Source organism: Myripristis murdjan, chromosome 17 (genome assembly GCF_902150065.1).
Source record: "Myripristis murdjan chromosome 17, fMyrMur1.1, whole genome shotgun sequence".
Classification (NCBI taxonomy): domain Eukaryota; kingdom Metazoa; phylum Chordata; class Actinopteri; order Holocentriformes; family Holocentridae; genus Myripristis; species Myripristis murdjan.
In genome coordinates, this window is record NC_043996.1 from 6,552,161 (window position 1) to 6,571,916 (window position 19,756).

General features: G+C 42.6%; 1 protein-coding gene across 1 annotated transcript; it reads right to left on the bottom strand.

Annotated features, from left to right (window-relative positions):
• Positions 1-1,851: 1,851 nt before the first annotated feature.
• On the bottom strand, positions 1,852-7,013 carry LOC115374819 (homeodomain-interacting protein kinase 1-like). Its single transcript, XM_030073950.1, has 10 exons — positions 6,971-7,013; positions 6,504-6,691; positions 5,129-5,320; positions 4,854-5,035; positions 4,525-4,648; positions 3,985-4,101; positions 3,806-3,892; positions 3,462-3,643; positions 2,406-2,990; positions 1,852-2,083 (listed from the first exon to the last, which is right to left on the bottom strand). Exons 1-10 carry the CDS (start codon positions 7,011-7,013, stop codon positions 1,852-1,854), a joined length of 1,932 nt encoding a protein of 643 aa, XP_029929810.1.
• Between the last annotated feature and the right edge of the window lie 12,743 nt (positions 7,014-19,756).

The following is a 19,756-nucleotide window of genomic DNA, read 5'->3' on the forward strand; positions in this document are numbered from 1 at the left end:
GTCCTTCCTTTAAACCTCTCCACTGTGACTGTCTAATAAAGCAGAAATGCCCATAAAAAATCTTCAAGTATTAAATCTCGAAAGGGCTTAGAACATTTTGTAACGTTTCCTATAATATTCACTCTGATTCCAATATGTGTCTATTAGTTTGCTTGACACAAGACATGAAAAATATTTCCTTCCAAATGTGATGTAATTTGGCCCTCTGCTGGAAAGGAACATGTGACATTTCAAATATCCAGCATGGCATAAGACTGAAGGAGCTGTGTCTCTGATATAAACAACACAGGATTATAGTGTTCTTGTGTTTTGTATGTGATGGTATTTTGGAAACCCTGAAATATCGCAGAGTTATAATTGGTACAGCACAACAGAACTGAAAATTAATTTGATAAAAATCTGGGACTAAGTGAAGAGATTGATGGTCTAAACATGGTTAAAAAATGAGCAAGTTATAACACTGATGTATATATAATATATTATCATTGTTATTAATGGTCAAAAGGTCAAACTGGAGACGACAGAGCAGCATATTATTGGTGCCACACAGGTTGAGGACGGATGGATGAACTGTTGGTCTCTTTGGAAAATGCCACAAGACGTACAAAGTAAAAAATTTTTAGCAAATGCAAGGAGAAAAACCACACCAGTGTAATATCTGCTGCAGCAGAGGTCGAGTTGTAATATCGAGTTGATTTTCAATAATAAGGTAAGGCACTCTTTGGATGTAAAGCTTGGCCATAAAAAAACAGGCCACAAATAACAACATGTGAGCCTCAGAGTACATGAACCTGTTACCTGCAGGAAGAGAAATGAATGCCTTCTTTTAATGGAGATGCACAAAATATGAGGTTTAACAAATGAAGATGCACTTCCTGGGGATTGTAACTGAGAAGTGGCAACAGGGGAAGGCAGACTCCATGTAAGATATTGTTACCAAAGAATAAAAAGGTACTATTAACAACTTACCTGAAGAATACAATTCACCAGAATAAAGAATAAAAAATAACACTACAAGCAGAAGATTTCTGAAGCCATATCAAGACATCTTAGCTGAAGAATAGAGGCACTGTCAGCAACTTACCTGAAGAATGCAGCAGCCTGATCAACAGAACTTTTGATTTTTCATTTTTAGATAACATGAAGCTACACTTGCTGTACGCAAAAACAACAAACACTCTCTCTGGTGATTCCTCTCTCCAGCTCTCCAGCAGGTTGAAAAATACCAGAATTATCATTTAATGATTCCATTTGCCACGACTAGCTGTGATTGGCTGTTAATACTGCAATGAATTTAATTTATTACTAACCTTCTGTCTGTTTTAAATATCATTTTATTGACTGTTTTATTTTGTTTATCTGATAATAATGATGTATATGTTACCCTTGAAATGTATGTGTTGTGTTGAAGCTCAATCAATTCTGCTTTCATTGTATTTGATTGTATTGTATTTTGTATTTTATTTGATTGTAGTATATTTTTTGAGTTTGTTAAGGAGCGAGTGGCTGTTGGAGAGCCAAGACCACCAGTGAGGACCAGTGACGGTGTGCGCCTCGTTCTGCTGCTGCACCTGGTGGTGTCCTCAATGTAGCTCCTCTGTAAGAGACACAAAATAATACTCAACATGCACGCACCGCTGGGGCAGAGATCACACATGGACACTTTAAGCTGTATGATCCAGCAAACCAAACTCTCTTTGCCTGAGTTAACTTGGCTAACTTTATTGGCTTACAATGTAATGCTATGCTAACATTACTGACAACACTGCTTGCATACTTACTGGATCTTTTACACTGAGGAATTACAAGGGGGGCTGGAGGGGCCTCGAGGGACGGGTAGGACTCTGGGCTCTACGTGGCCCTTCCAGGCCCAGGATTAGCCCTCTTTGAGCACTGGGAGGGCAGGGAGGGCAGCAGCTCTGGGACAAAGCTGGCATACCAGGTACGGGCCACAGAGGAGAGGGTGCCACTCTCAGCCCTGTAGGTGCTGGCTGTGCTCTGGGCCCTGGCTGCAGCTCCATTGGACCTGGGCTTGGTTACCATCCTGGCCCTCTTGCTGTCAGGCAGGCCTGTATCTCTGGCACTGTGAGAAGAAGAAGTGAAATCAATAAATTACTGATGCAGTATGTGTGTATTACACACGGACATCCCCATCCCAAACTGAAACCACTGAAAGACAAACTAGGTTATGACAACAGATTATTTATATTTAATTGTGTCCGTTGATGATTTAATGTTAGTTTCTCACTAGTCAAATGTAAACTGAATCTGGAATTCACAACATGATAACTGAGTAGACACTGGAATAACTTTTTTCACAGAATGGTTCATCGTTTGGACATGGTTTACTTTCTGCTGACTGAAAGCAAATGGAGCCTCACAGTGTGAGATGCAGGTGAGCTTACCTGTGTCTGTCATCCCCACATGGTAGATCAGCCCTCTTCCTCTTCTTTTCTGCCCTGGCCTGGTGTGAGGGCCCCTCTCCAGTCTGCTCCTCAACCCTCCTCCTTTTCACCTGAGGTCTGGATTGGGACTCAGATGTTTGATTTGACCCAGGCCCCTCTGTGTAAACGGGTGGGGCCACCACAGAGTTGCTCTGCACCAGTGTTCTGGGTGAGCTCCTCTTCCTCTTGCTGGTGCAAGAGGGATGTGGGTTGGCGCCCCGTTGGGGTGCCTGGGCCGGGCTCCTGTGACCGGAGGGCTGAGCCTGGAGGGGTTTACTGTGCTCAGCCTGGCCTGGCACAGACAGTCCACCAGAGCTTCCCTTCCTCTTGGTGGTGGCAGTGGGGTTTGTGCCCTGTCGGGGTGCCTGGGCCGGGTCCCTGTGCCTAAAAGCATGACCCTGGTGGGGGTTGCTTGGCCGGGCAAAGCAGGCAGTGGTGGAGGAGGCCTGCTGGGGCCGGGATGGCTGGTGGGTGGACCAGGACATAGTGTTCCCACGGTCAGAGGTCTGATGACAGACAGCCATCATCTTATGGCAGGGCTGCACACTGGAAGAAAACATAAAACTAATGAATCAGATATCCTCAGCACAGAGATATAAAGACAATCCAACCAAGACAGTTTCAGCCCTTTCCATTCACCCAAAAACCCACTGCATTTTCAGCTGCTCATTTGTGGAAGCCAGTGCTGTAAGCGAGTGCCCAGCGTTACATCACATGTCAGCTGGGGAGGCTAAAAACCTTTGCTTTCAAGACCAAAATGCAAATGACAAAGCAATAGTCCCACAGCATCATTGGCACCGAGGGATCATTCAGAGTGGAGCACTTCTCCCCTCCAGATTGAGCCACACTTTAAACTCAGCAGGGCAGAGCTGGAGGAGGTCTAGAGCTGGTCTGAGCTGCCACCTTCAGCTCCAACTCAAACGGTTGAAGTGTTGGACATGCAATTGTTGATACGATATCCAGTGTAATAGTATTCTCAGTCAAAAATGATTTAATGGGCCTCTAACACAGACTTACTTTGGCCTGTGGGGGATGAGCTCCTGTAGGTGGCTCATGCTGATGAATGGATGCTGCAGGAGCTGTCTGGGTGTTATTCTTTGGTTAGCATCCAGCTGCAGCAGCTTCTTCAGCATGGCCACGAACCGACACAGATCATTTGCCATGTTGCCTGCTGATGTCCCACGTCCGGACCCACTGATCTGAAGGTTAAAAAAAAAAGAGATAAAGAATATCTGAAGCTTCATTCCTGGCTCATAACAATATGGAACCAGTCAATCAGACTTCCTGGAAATTGATGTGATTGTATGAAATAAGCTTGTGTTCAGTTCCTAGAAGTGGGAGAAACAGAAGAAACCACCTACCTGCTGAAGGTCTTCCAGGGACCTGAGAGGCTGCGTCAGGGTCTCTCCTGACCAGGAGACATTGTCCCCATAGTACTCTGCTGGTGTCTAAACACAGACAGTGTTGTCGTTAGCCATTTATCCTAAATACAGTAAAGAACACAGATCGACGAATAGACAGATAGACAGAGTGGTGGTACCTTGAGTCTCCATTGATGGCGGTTGGTGCTGGATTTGCAGAAAAACATGTTTGTTCTGCGTCCACAATGGAGTAGGTGGTCAGGCAGAGGACCCTGAGTCCGCACTATGTGGCTGAACTGGACATACAACACAAAGTCAGGTGACACTGAGGCTTTGACTTTCAGTCACTTTCTCATCTGTATATCGATATCTAAATCTACGCTGCACACACACACAGACACACACAAACACACACACACACACACACACACACACACACACACATCTATTTATATCTGTATCTGTATATACTTTATCCATTGAAGATGTATTGTAAAAAACTTGGTGTTTGTTTGAAAGAAAACAGAAAGAGCTTCTTAAATTTAACCTAAATTAATCTATGACCATGGAATAGGAAATGCCAATTTAGCCCAAATCAATCCTTTGTGTATCTTTCTTTTACTGTATTTCAAAACATACAATTTCATATATTTCAAACTGTGAAATAAAAAGCCGATGAGGACAGATGGTGAAGGAAACAAATTCAGTTGGAGACTTACCATTTCATATTCGTTCCTTCCCGGGTAGAGCGGCTGACCAAGGAACAGTTCAGCAGCGACGCAGCCCAGAGACCAGACATCAATGGCCTCTGTGTAGGGAAGACCCAGCATGACCTCCGGGGATCTGAGAGAAGAACATCATTTAGAAGATTCCAGCATGAACACCACAAAACACTGAGAGGTGGCAATCTCAACAGGGGACATAAATCCACCCACTGGAATAATGCTACCATCAGTCAAGTTATTATTGATGTTCATAAAAGTGATGGAACAACCAGCCATGAAAACTAGAGTACGATCAGAGAGCTGAAATGGTGTCAGTTACTCACCTGTACCAGCGGGTTTGAATATAGGACCCCGACCTGGCCCCTGAGGTCTCAAAGGCTGAGCCAAAATCAATGATTTTGACCTTCAGGGGCTGCCAGACATGGTCCACCATCATTATGTTATCTGGCTTCAGGTCAGAGTGTGTGATCCCAGCACTCTTCAGATGTGCGAGTGCTGTGGCCAGCTGAAAAGTCAGGACAGTCACAGACATGGATTTTATGACAGAGTCGACTGTGTTTCAGCAACATCCATTCTGAAACAGGAACTAAGACCATACCTGATGCATTATGGGTCTGATCTCGCTCAGGGAGAGACCCCGGAAGCCCCTCTGCTTCAAGAAGTCCCGGAGACTGATGTCCAGCATCTCGAACTCCAGACAAAAGTGTCCTCTGTGATTGAAACAGCCGTTCCACCTCACGAGGTTACACTTGTCTGGGTCCAGAGCTCGGAGCTTCTTCAGCATGGAAACCTGGAGGAGATGTGACGTGTCCAAGAAAGAGTTTTACATATGGAAAGTTCACTTGGGAACAAGGTCTTTCACAACTCAAGCCTAAATGTAATATCTTCCCATTAGTGCAGAAAAAAACATTCATAATTATTTACAGGTAATAGTGCTATGATCACTGTTTATTTATAACTATTTAACCATAACACTTTTTCCCTCTTTTTAATTAACTGCATTTACAATAAATAAATTCTCATCTTTTTCAGTTGCAGCACTAGTCTTAATGGCAAAAACTGTGAAATAATAATAGGCTGATTGTTCATGGATTTTTGGCAATTACTGTATTGCATTTGGTTTTCACACTTTTGAAAACTATTTGTCTCCTCACTCTTGTAATAAAGTGGGGTAATGTAATAATTATAAGATGTTAATCAAAATGTAGCACGTCATGGGTACAAATTCAACACAGCTCTTATTTTTGCTTTTTTCAAAAAGGCTATTCATATTTTCCAAAGGGATTTTGGCCTGTACAACAAACACTAATCTATGGCACACACACTGAAGCAAAACAGTGACTTCGGTCACGTTGCATCCTCTGGCTGGGCAGAGCTGCTTCTATGAATATATAACATTGACATGAATGAATGAATTGAATGAATTAGTTTATTTCGGTACATTTCAAAGACTGATTTCTCAGTTAGACTATGTAACCGAAAGGGTGTAGGTAGAAGCAAACCTTATATAATCCTACCCCTTTTACCTTACAAAGTTACACTCGTCACAACAAATACATAAAGAGCAATGCGCAAGAATTTGAAATTTAGCGTATCAGTAAACTTAAATTTCCCATCATAGCAAAATAAAGAATAGTGCATAGCGCACAACCCAAAAATAACAGCACAGAACTAACAAACTTAATTTTCCATACTATAACGAGAAATGATTTTGTTTTTATAAAGTCTTTTGAGGCTGACTAATGTGCAACATAATTTAACATAACTACACAGTGTTACAAGCGTGGTGCAACTTACACCTGCACCAGGCAAGATTTGAATGTAAAAATCCACCTGTGTTATCAGCCCAATTGAATGTCTGTCCCTTTGTGAGGGTTGAAGTCCTCAAAATTCACAGTCTCCTTTTTTCATTTGGTGCCGTCAGTGTGTACAGTGGCCTAGTGCAGCTTTAAAACCCTTATTTGTTTTCTCACCTCCAGCTGGGCATCACGCATCGCCTGCTGCCGCTTCTTCATTATTTTGATGGCCACCGTCTTGTAGGTGTCCAGCTCCACACACCTGGTGACCTTCCCGAAGCTGCCTTCTCCCAGGAAGTCCAGCACCATGTAATCTGAGGAGCCGGATGAGAGCCGGTCTCCTCTCTGTATCTGGAAGTCCTGGCCTGGGACAGAGAAGGACAGGTTTCTAGCCATGAACGGAGAGGACACCTGCTACTGGGAACTCCATCTGTCCATGGATCAATCTGACTGCTTTCTACAACTCATGTCAGTGACCAGAAGCTCATTTCATCATCAGTAAAACACTTTGTGCATCAGCTTCCACCTAATCCAGCTGCATTTACTTGATATGAGTCCCAGTCAGCAGTGTCAGTCTGGATCTTTGAGAGCATTGTGTTTTTGGTGCTAGACGACAGAAAAACCAACAGAATAAATACACTTACCTTCCATGTCACTGGATTTGACTACAAGATTTTCTCCAACCATGTATGCGCAAAATGGTAAGGTTGCTGTAAAAAATGTTGCTGCACACTCTCACCAAGTTGAACTGACTGAAATCTCTCCAGTAAAGTTGCTTTATGGGGAACCTATGGAACTTATGGCACTTATGACGTCACAATGCCAACTCCTGTTTGGTCACAGAACACTGATTCTGTTCTGATCTTAGAGCCTCTGAATTTGATTTACCTGTAAACACACATTCACTGTGCACTGTTTAGGCACTAGCTGACTGGTCACCAAATCATTTCACCTTTCCTTTCCCTAAACTCCACAGTAGACCCTTCAATCAGATATGGGATGTAGTCACAAGCGCTGCTCGGCAGCATGTTCAGGGGATAGTTTGCGTTTTTGGACATGGAGTCATATGAAATCCTCCCCGGCAGTGTAGTGCATGAAAAGGTTTTTTTTTTGTTTTTTTTTTAAGGTGACCCCTGAGCAAAGCTCTGGTCTCCTGAAGTTTTGAAATAGGTACTTCTGGCTAGTTTGCTGGGGTCACAAAAATAAAAAGTTTTACTTCTCGAATTTACATGCATTCAAAATGGTGATAAATTTCTGTCATAAAACCAACTGTGGGCAAAAACTCAGACTTCACAATCACTAGGCACCATTTTCGCTCCATCAGTATCAGTAGATATGAGTAGGCCAGGCTCGTATTGACACAGCTTTTTTTTCTGACAGAAAACAGAGGCACATGCAAGGCCTTGTAGGCAGTCTCAATCCAGACAATAATAATAATTGCCATCATATATTATGTAATGCTTCACTAGTCTGATGATCCTGTGTGATCAGCTGATCATACTAGTTGACTCTTGTTAGCCACTTCAGCCAAACTGTAATGCTGGTTACCTTCTAACCAGACAGTAAGCCATCTTATTAGCTGGTAGCTGGTTTTCTTACCAGGGAGGCTGGCACAGCAGTGCTCCTCAAAACATGTTGTTTCCTCTGTCCTGGCCATGTAGTCATCCTTGCTGAAATGTGCTCTACACACAAAGTTTTTTAACTTCTTGCCATCTTGGTTTCGCTGCTCAAACAGACTCCAAGAGGCCAAAGTTGTTGAAGAGGATAGTCGGTGTTGGTTTTGTTATGCAAATGTATTACTATTTAGAATGCATGTTGTTTTGAGAAGCAAAAACTTTTGACTTTTGTGACCCAAGCAAACTAGCCCTAAGTACCTATTTCACTACTTCAGGAGGCCAGAACTTTGCCCAGGGGACACCTGAAGTGAAAAAATCTCTTTTCATTCACTACACTGCCACCTGAGATTTACCAGTCCAATGTCAACATCGCAAACCCACACACATCATTTCCAGCCTGCAGTAACTAACCTCACAACACTTTTTCTTGTTGTCACACAATCACTAGACATCACATCACAAACCCTCCCTCTCTCAAACACACACACAAATTCCTCTCACACAGTTGCCAGCTTGCATAGTGCGCTGTAGCACAAACCTGCTCTCTCTGTCTCACACAAACACACACACACACACGCACGCCCATCTGCATGATGAGCAATGGCCATAACTGACCTTAATATGAACCAAACAGAAAAATAAGCCAGATACAAAACAGGTTGATCTCTGAGTTTGAAAAAAGGAAATCACTTCCTACCTTAGTGGGAGACCTGGCACTGGGAGGAGGAGGCTAGCTTCTCGTGGTCAGGAGTCTAGGAGCTGGTTGCAAGGCGTAGGCAGGCTGCAAGGTGGTCATCTGTCATTCTTGATCTGTACTTGGACTTAATGATTTTCATGTGCGAGAAAGCAGAGCCGCACAAATAAGTTGATCCAAAAAGAGCTGTCAGGTTCATTGGGATACTTCTCCACCAGTAGTTTCCAGAACACTACATGCTCTCCAGGTTGAGCGGATGTTGATCTGGCTTTGATCTCAATGTTATTTTGCAGCGTCAGAATCTCATCCTCAACAGCGGAGCTTTCCATGCCGCCAAAGTGATTTGACTTTGGCGGCAATGTCACCAACATCAACACTTGCACCACATGGATAACACACATAGCTGGCTACAGGCTCGATGGATGCAAAGTCACTTAAACGCCTCTCAAACTCTGAGATGCTCTGAACATGCCCCTCATAACGTGCACTGTCAAGCTGTGTCACACCTTTACCTTGGCTTCCTTCACAATATCGCCGTCTTTGAATGGCTTCTTGTGTTTAGCAAGGACGTGACTGACGCGATAGGAAGCAATAGTTGCGGCCTTACCCTGGGTCTTCGGTTTGGTGAAGATTGACTGCCGTGCTGCAAGCTGTGCTTTCATATCCCGCACTTTTGTGGCACGTAAAGGCTTTTAGCACCCATTGAGGGTGAAAATGGTAGGTCTTGGCTCGTTTCCCCTCAGCCATGTTAACGTTTAGGAGTGCGTAACCGCTCTGGTCGCTAGCTGCTAGCTACTGTTGACAGCTGTCAGCTTCCTGTCATGCATTTTTTAATATACAGAACACAAAACATATATTTAACAGCATAAAACTTCAACAAAGGCAATGCATATCCTAACAACAAAAACTTACAATAAAACCACACATATCCAACAACATAGCACAAAACAAAACATATCCAACGACACATAACTACAACAAAACAAAACATACAGTTACACATAAAAAAAACTTTTTTTTTTTTTTTTTTTTTTTTTTTTCATTTTTTCCTACACTCCTAGCGGTCGACTTGGGATCAGTCCGATCGACTGGTTGGGCACTCCTGCTGAAACCCATGAACTCACTGCACTGCACAGATGTGTTGCATGTATGACAGGTAGAGTTGAATTCCTCCAGGTGTAACCCCTAATTAAAAGAACGTGGGAGCAAGTAAAAATTACAACATCATTGCATTTGGTAGTTTTGCCTTTTTATTATAGCCTGTTATACATGCATCAGCAAGCTGTCAATTAGGCCCATTCTCTCACCCAGGAATAATTTGCCCCCCAAAAATATTTAGAGCTAATTAATTGTGCCATTTTAAATGTCCCTAAAATGTTGTAAATCCCTCTAAATATACTTTTAATTATCAAATTCCCTTTAATGATCTCCCATTTCTGATTTCCTCTCCTACAGAGTGTCAGCTCTGTATAGCAGACAGCTGTTAGCCAGGCTGAAGTGCTGCTTCACATCAGTATTACAGCCTCTCTCTCATACAGAGAGCCGTCAGCAAAATCTAACAGGTTTGATCGGTCCAGGAAAATCCTTTCACGCCGTAATGCTCTCCTCACGATTTGGGCTCCCTCTTCAATGGGATTCTCAATGATTGGGCAGGCCACGTTTTGGCAAACAGCTGATTGGCTTTCAGGATAGGTTTAGGATAGGTTTCCTGTCCCGATCAGAGGTGAACCAGCTTTGTGATACAGAAAATCCGGAGTGGAGCCTAAAGATATCTCACTAAAGCCTGAATCCTGCTTCATGATAAAGGCCTCTGTTCTCTACTGAGTGCACTCTTCTAGTTTTTTTATCATTATTTTTTAATCACTTAGATGCTTAATTGCAACCATGTAGCCCATTATTAGTCCTACTGACAACACTTAACAGTACTAGTGCTAAAACTACCCAACGTGTTGTTCCTGTTAGTGGTGATTAAGCACTATTTGTCTTCCAAACGCACCCACTGCTTCTATCGCTAATCCACCTTTCCAACTATTTCTTCATCTACAACTCTTAGTTTTCCCTGCCCTGTGCAATTTGCATGAGGACTTCTCCCAAACTGAGAACAGGATTTTCATGTAAAGGAGAACATAGTGAAGCAAGTTCCTATGTTGGAACCAAGGCCCTCTTTCTACATTATCTGGCATCATCCTCAGACATAGAGAGCATCACATCACCAGCCACTTCCGCACTGATCCTAATATGGATGTGCTGCAGGCTTCTGCTCAGCTACAGCAACGGGGTCAAATAGCTTTGACAAACAAAGAGCAGGAAATCAGGATCAATGCTGAAGAAAGAAGTTTCTACTGGATTCATTCATAAAATCATAGCATGGTTACTGACCTCATCTGACTATTCCAGGACTTTTTTTTTGTTTGTTTAACAAACTTGAAGGCACTAACTGGTGTGACTCAGAAGTGTAGGCTACTTTTCAAACATTGAATTTAGGGGAGACAAATCATCCAGAAATACAAAGTTCAGTGCTGCAGTTTTAAACTGTTTAAATTAAAAAACAGGAGACAGACCGATAATTTTCAAGAGTCTTCAGCTCTATTAAATAGTTGTTCGGTTGGTTCTCAGTTAGTGCCACGCAGAGGTCATGCCTTAGAAAACTGAGGAAAATCATTTAAGAAGCACCTAAATGCCATATATCCATATATCTTTTCCTTCTTTTCAACCTACTACTTATGACTGAAAGCTTGCAATAAACTTATATATGCACCAGTGGCGAACGGTGACGTTTTTATGTAGTCATGCTGTGGTCCCAATTTCATGCAAGCGCCCGCTTGCATGATAATAACCAGTTACAGAGTCAAGCAAATGACACATGAACATGCTCACAGTGTTACCAAAAAAATGTTGGAATTTACCATGAGATCGGAACTATTCGGACGTGCCACGGGGTGATGATAACACACAGCAGGGGTGTAAATAGAAGCTCCGTTAATTTTTATGTGGGAGTTAAGCCAATATGTTACACCAGTACTTATAAGTACCTTGGCTTCATTTTGGAGGAACATCTAAAATGGGAAGAAGGGATTAATACTGTTACAATTGGCCGTATAGTTCAATGTTTCTTGCATTATCCAATGTATTACATAGTTCAGGGCAGCTTGGCTGCTAAGCAGAGGACAGACACAGCAGGAGCCAGATGTACTTTCTCTATCTTGTTATTTAGGTCTGTTGCATTAGATACACGCCCAGTCAACATTCACACACATAGCATCACACATTCCAGAAACAAGGCATGGACAGTGGTTGGCCTGTCCATGTCCGGGTAACTGGCCAATTATTCTCGGTTGCGTTTAAGTCCAACCTATGTACGGGGCAGGCCCAAGCCCAAGAACATAAATGTGTATCATTTCCTGATATCGACGCTCACTCTGACTGAGATCCTGCGGGAGCTCTGTCACACTGAGACCAGCGCTGCCTTGCTTTATATGTGACCATAATAAATGTTGCATCAGAAAATGGAAGACTGACTCCGGTCTGTTCTTGGGCTTTCAACAAAAGAATCGGGAGCTAACAATACCCTCTTAGATACAGCAGGTAGAGCTCTACGTCCGATTGTGAGTAAAATGAAGAAGTGCAAGGATCTGGGATATGCTACTTTTTCAAAGCTCTATGATGCCTGTGTCACCCCGGTTCTCTTATATGCAGCAGGAATATGGGGAAGTAAGGACTCACCCAGGGTTAATGCTATTCAAAATCGAGCTATACGCTACTTTTTGGGGGTGCATAAATTTACTCCTGTTCTGGCTCTCCAGGGTGACATGGGATGGGTTCCATGTCTGATAAAGCAGAAAGGGGAAATGATTAGGCTATGTAATCATTTGTCTTCTATGCCAGATGAAAGAATTGCCAAAAGTGTTTTTAACTGGGATAAAGCCAATAAATACCCTTGGTGCCCTGAACTGTCTGCTATTTTTAGTGAGATAGATCAACAACACATCTTTATTAACGGTCTGCAATGTAATGTTAATTTTGTGATGCATAAGTTAGAGAACACCTCTTTTTCATAACACCTGCAGTAGCCTAAATCGATGAAACATGCCAGGTTACTCAATTGAAGTTGTATTTTCACCCATTTCGATTGGCACGATGCAGATGAAAGAACAAACTAATGTTAACGTTCCCGTACTAGCTAGCCAGCTAACGACGTTAACGGTAGCTAGCTGTCAAGTGAATGACTTGCTGTTGCCGCTGAACATTTCAAGCGAGCTGCTACGTAGCTACTCGTGTTGCGCATGCGTCTTCTGAAAAGCTGATTCACAGGCAGCTTATTTTCCATTCAAAACGCCACGTACAGGAAACACCAGCTACAAAACTACTGTGAATACTCGGAATCACAGAGCACATGCGCGCGTCAAGCTGTCAACTTTCCAGCATTTCACTAGCAAATTGAGATAGATACGTGTATATAGGCAGTGGTTTGCAACCAAAATGATAGAAATAAGGTATATTATAAAAGGACACACTAGGAGAACAACATTTTAAAGATTTTAATTGAAGGACTTGGGCATGTGCTGCATTAGCTTATCATAATAGCTTATTATGACCGCTCGCCCCTGATATGCACAGTCTTTTAGTGTGCCGTTGCTGTTTTGTTGTTTTCCTTAGTCCCTAAGTTCAGCTCCAGCACCTTTTCTAAGCATACAGCTTATGGATGAGCGGTGGCTTTTTCTCACTGACCTACCACCTATTCAAAATATTCAAACTTTCGGTTGCCCTGATAGTGGGATCAAATCTTGCCCAAACCCTTTTAGTCCAGTAATTTTAGGCCAAAATTGGGGTCAACCTAGGACAAATTGCAAGAGAAGCAAACTCAACTGATTTTGTATCCTCAGTTTGTCCTGAGTGAGGGAAAAAAAGTCCCAAGAAATCCCATTGGTGGAAAGTTTTGAAAATCACCTATTTATGACCACATATTACCAAAAAACACTGTTTTTAAGACACGGGAAAGGGGTTCAAAATTAATTATATTCAAAATATATATAGTAACCTTGAATTAAAAGGTTACTATATAACAGTGAATTAAAAGGTTACTATATATATAGTAACCTTTTAATCCACTGTTTAAATATCTGTTCTGGCATTTATTCCTCATATTCCTTATTAGCGCATATCAAATCAGATAATGTGTGATATGCATGTGTAAACAGAATAATTCAAAAAACTGGTAATTGACTTTTTTTCTTGTCTTTGTGTGTGTAATCATCTTGTGAATTTTTATAGTGATATCTGAAAGTAAAATTTTGATTCCTTTCCCCTGTGTGTTAAAAACAGTGTTTTTTGGTAATATGTGGTCATAAATAGGTGATTTTCAAAACTTTCCACCAATGGGATTTCTTGGGACTTTTTTTCCCTCACTCAGGACAAACTGAGGATACAAAATCAGTTGAGTTTGCTTCTCTTGCAATTTGTCCTAGGTTTTTTCATAAAATGACTGGACTATTTGCTGCATGTCATTGTCATGTTTCACTGTCTGTTTAGTATTTTATTTTCTCCCTCATGTTTCATGTCTTGCAGTTCCTGTTTTATTTTGTGATCACTCATCTCTGCCTCTGTTCCAGGTTCCTGTCTGCCACGCCCCCTCCTCGTCTGTGTTCACCTGATCCCTGATTGTATCTCCCGCACCTGTGTCTAATCACTCCCATTAGTCCTAGCTTATATTCCCCCTTTGTGTCTTGTCTCGTCGCCAATTCATTGTAGCTCTCAGCTCACGTACCAGCGTTATTTCACAGCCATAGTCATAGTCATTGTTTCTGAGTGTATGATCCTTGCCTGTATTTCGACCTTGCCTTTTGCCTCACGTTTTTTGGACACCTCTGCCTGGTTTGATTGCCTACCCGTGTACCAACCTCTGCCTGGTAAAAAAAAATCTGCTTTTTGAATCTGGTCTTTGTTGTGCATTTGAGTCCTGCTTTCTCTGTGCTACATTTATGACAGTCATCCCTTCTCTCTGCCCTGTCCTTCCTTTGAACCTCTCCACTGTGACTGTCTAATAAAGCAGAAATGCCCATAAAAAGTATTAAATCTCTAAAGGGCTTAGAACATTTTGTAACGTTTCCTATAATATTCACTCTGATTCCAATATGTGTCTATTAGTTTGCTTGACACAACACATGAAAAATATTTGCTTCCAAATGTGATGTAATTTGGCCCTCTGCTGGAAAGGAACATGTGACATTTCAAATATCCAGCATGGCATAAGACTGAAGGAGCTGTGTCTCTGATATAAACAACACAGAATTATAATGTTCTCCTGTTTTGTATGTGATGGTATTTTGGAAACCCTGAAATACCTAACAGACATAAATCGCAGAGTTATAATTGATACAGCACTACAGAACTGATTTTTTTTTTTATATATAACAAGGTTTATTTCTACATTTTTGTTAATACAACTTAGACAATTCACTGTTTAACACATTTTGACAAGTAGATATCCCCCCTCCCCCCACCCAAGGTAACATTCAGAGAGTATATAACTTAATTATACTACGATAATAAATAAGTCACTATAAAATACATAAAAATAAATAAAATAAAATAAGAAATGATGAAAACAATAACAATCATAACAATAATATAATAATATATCATTGTTATTAATGGTCAAAAGGTCAAACTGGAGACGAGAGAGCAGCATATTATTGGTGCCACACAGGTTGAGGATGGATGGATGAACTGTTGGTCTCTTTAGAAGGTGCCACAAGATGAACAAAAGGAAAAAATATTAGCAAATGCAAGGAGAAAAAACACACCAGTGTACCATCTGCTGCAGCAGAGGTCGAGTTTTAATATTGAGTTGATTTTCAATAATAAGGTAAGGCACTCTTTGGATGTAAAACTTGGCCATAATAAAACAGGCCACAAATAACAACATGTGAGCCTCGGAGTACATGAACCTGTTACCTGCAGGAAGAGAAATGAATGCCTTCTTTTAATGGAGATGCACAAAATATGAGGTTTAACAAATGAAGATGCACTCCCTGGGGATTGTAACTGAGAAGTGGCAACAGGGGAAGGCAGACTCCATGTAAGATATTGTTACCAAAGAATAAAAAGGTACTATTAACAACTTACCTGAAGAATACAATTCACCAGAATAAAGAATAAAACTACAAGCAGAAGATTTCTGAAGCCATATCAAGACATTTTAGCTGAAGAATAGAGGCACTGTCAGCAACTTACCTGAAGAATGCAGCAGCCTGATCAACAAAACTTTTGATTTTTCATTTTTAGATAACATGAAGCTACACTTGCTGTACGCAAAAACAACAAACTCTCTCTCTGGTGATTCCTCTCTCCAGCTCTCCAGCAGGTTGAAAAATACCAGAATTATCATTTAATGATTCCATTTGCCACGACTAGCTGTGATTGGCTGTTAATACTGCAATGAATTTAATTTATTACTAACCTTCTGTCTGTTTTAATTATCATTTTATTGACTGTTTTATTTTGTTTATCTGATAATAATGATGTATATGTTACCCTTGAAACGTATGTGTTGTGTTGAAGCTCAATCAATTCTGCTTTCATTGTATTTGATTGTATTGTATTTTGTATTTTATTTGATTGTAGTATTTTTTTTGAGTTTGTTAAGGAGCGAGTGGCTGTTGGAGAGCCAAGACCACCAGTGAGGACCAGTGACGGTGTGCGCCTCGTTCTGCTGCTGCACCTGGTGGTGTCCTCAATGTAGCTCCTCTGTAAGAGACACAAAATAATACTCAACATGCACGCACCGCTGGGGCAGAGATCACACATGGACACTTTAAGCTGAATGATCCAGCAAACCAAACTCTCTTTGCCTGAGTTAACTTGGCTAACTTTATTGGCTTACAATGTAATGCTATGCTAACATTACTGACAACACTGCTTGCATACTTACTGGATCTTTTACACTGAGGAAGTACAAGAGGGGGCTGGAGGGGCCTCGAGGGACGGGTAGGACTCTGGGCTCTACGTGGCCCTTCCAGGCCCAGGATTAGCCCTCTTTGAGCACTGGGAGGGCAGGGAGGGCAGCAGCTCTGGGACAAAGCTGGCATACCAGGTACGGGCCACAGAGGAGAGGGTGCCACTCTCAGCCCTGTAGGTGCTGGCTGTGCTCTGGGCCCTGGCTGCAGCTCCATTGGACCTGGGCTTGGTTACCATCCTGGCCCTCTTGCTGTCAGGCAGGCCTGTATCTCTGGCACTGTGAGAAGAAGAAGTGAAATCAATAAATTACTGATGCAGTATGTGTGTATTACACACGGACATCCCCATCCCAAACTGAAACCACTGAAAGACAAACTAGGTTATGACAACAGATTATTTATATTTAATTGTGTCCGTTGATGATTTAATGTTAGTTTCTCACTAGTCAAATGTAAACTGAATCTGGAATAGCCACTGGAATAATTATTTCACAGAGTGGTTCATCGCTTGGACATGGTTTACTTTCTGCTGACTGAAAGCAAATGGAGCCTCACAGTGTGAGATGCAGGTGAGCTTACCTGTGTCTGTCATCCCCACATGGCAGATCAGCCCTCTTCCTCTTCTTTTCTGCCCTGGCCTGGTGTGAGGGCCCCTCTCCAGTCTGCTCCTCAACCCTCCTCCTTTTCACCTGAGGTCTGGATTGGGACTCAGATGTTTGATTTGACCCAGGCCCCTCAGTGGAAACGGGTGGGGCCACCACAGAGTTGCTCTGCACCAGTGTTCTGGGTGAGCTCCTCTTCCTCTTGCTGGTGCTAGAGGGATGTGGGTTGGCGCCCCGTTGGGGTGCCTGGGCCAGGCTCCTGTGACCGGAGGGCTGAGCCTGGAGGGGTTTACTGTGCTCAGCCTGGCCTGGCACAGACAGTCCACCAGAGCTTCCCTTCCTCTTGGTGGTGGCAATGGGGTTTGTGCCCTGTCGGGGTGCCTGGGCCGGGTCCCTGTGCCTAAAAGCATGACCCTGGTGGGGGTTGCTTGGCTGGGCAAGGCAGGCAGTGGTGGAGGAGGCCTGCTGGGGCCGGGATGGCTGGTGGGTGGACCAGGACATAGTGTTCCCACGGTCAGAGGTCTGATGACAGACAGCCATCATCTTATGGCAGGGCTGCACACTGGAAGAAAACATAAAACTAATGAATCAGATATCTTCATCACAGAGATATAAAGGGATAAAATGGAATGATGTTTATTACTTAGAGGCACAAAATGTCTGGCTTTCAAAACTGACCAGCCAGACCATACTGTGTTTGGAAACAAATGCTCTACACCTATTTGAGTCACAAGACAATCCATCCAAGACAATTTCAGCCCTTTCCATACACCCAAAAACCCACTGCATTTTCAGCTGCTCATTTGTGGAAGCCAGTGCTGTAAGCGAGTGCCCAGCATTACATCACATGTCAGCTGGGGAGGCTAAAAACCTTGGCTTTCAAGACCAAAATGCAAATGACAAAGCAATAGTCCCACAGCATCATTGGCACTGAGGGATCATTCAGAGTGGAGCACTTCTCCCCTCCAGATTGAGCCACACTTTAAACTCAGCAGGACAGAGCTGGAGGAGGTCTAGAGCTGGTCTGATCTGCCACCTTCAGCTCCAACTCAAACAGTTGAAGTGCTGGACATGCAATTGTTGATACGATATCCAGTGTAATAGTATTGTCAGTCAAAAATGATTTAATGGGCCTCTAACACAGACTTACTTTGGCCTGTGGGGGATGAGCTCCTGTAGGTGGCTCATGCTGATGAATGGATGCTGCAGGAGCTGTCTGGGTGTTATTCTTTGGTTAGCATCCAGCTGCAGCAGCTTCTTCAGCATGGCCACGAACCGACACAGATCACTTGCCATGTTGCCTGCTGATGTCCCACGTCCGGACCCACTGATCTGAAGGTTAAAAAAAAAAGAGATAAAGAATATCTGAAGTTTCATTCCTGGTTCATAACAATATGGAACCAGTCAATCAGACTTCCTGGAAATTGATGTGATTGTATGAAATGAGCTGGTGTTCAGTTCCTAGAAGTGGGAGAAACAGAAGAAACCACCTACCTGCTGAAGGTCTTCCAGGGACCTGAGAGGCTGCGTCAGGGTCTCTCCTGACCAGGAGACATTGTCCCCATAGTACTCTGCTGGTGTCTAAACACAGACAGTGTTGTCGTTAGCCATTTATCCTAAATACAGTAAAGAACACAGATCGACGAATAGACAGATAGACAGAGTGGTGGTACCTTGAGTCTCCATTGATGGTGGTTGGTGCTGGATTTGCAGAAAAACATGTTTGTTCTGCGTCCACAATGGAGTAGGTGGTCAGGCAGAGGACCCTGAGTCCGCACTATGAGGCTGAACTGGACATACAACACAAAGTCAGGTGACACTGAGGCTTTGACTTTCAGTCACTTTCTCATCTGTATATCGATATCTAAATCTATGCTGTGCAGCACACTCACAGACACACACAAACACACACACACACACATCTATTTATATCTGTATCTGTATATACTTTATCCATTGAAGATGTATTGTAAAAAACTTGGTGTTGGTTTGTTTGAAAGAAAACAGAAAGAGCTTCTTAAATTTAACCTAAATTAATCTATGACCATGGAATAGGAAATGCCAATTTAGCCCAAATCAATCCTTTGTGTATCTTTCTTTGACTGTATTTCAAAACATACAATTTCATACATTTCAAAATGGGAAATAAAAAGCCGATGAGGATAGACGGTGAAGGAAACAAATTCAGTTGGAGACTTACCATTTCATATTCGTTCCTTCCCGGGTAGAGCGGCTGACCAAGGAACAGTTCAGCAGCGACGCAGCCCAGAGACCAGACATCAATGGCCTCTGTGTAGGGAAGACCCAGCATGACCTCCGGGGATCTGAGAGAAGAGCAACATCATTTAGAAGATTCCAGCACGCACACATCCACCACAAAACACTGAGAGGTGGCAATCTCAACAGGCGACATGAATCCACCCATTGGAATAATGCTACCATCAGTCAAGTTATTATTGATGTTCATAAAAGTGATGGAACAACCAGCCATGAAAACTAGAGTACGATCAGAGAGCTGAAATGGTGTCAGTTACTCACCTGTACCAGCGGGTTTGAATATAGG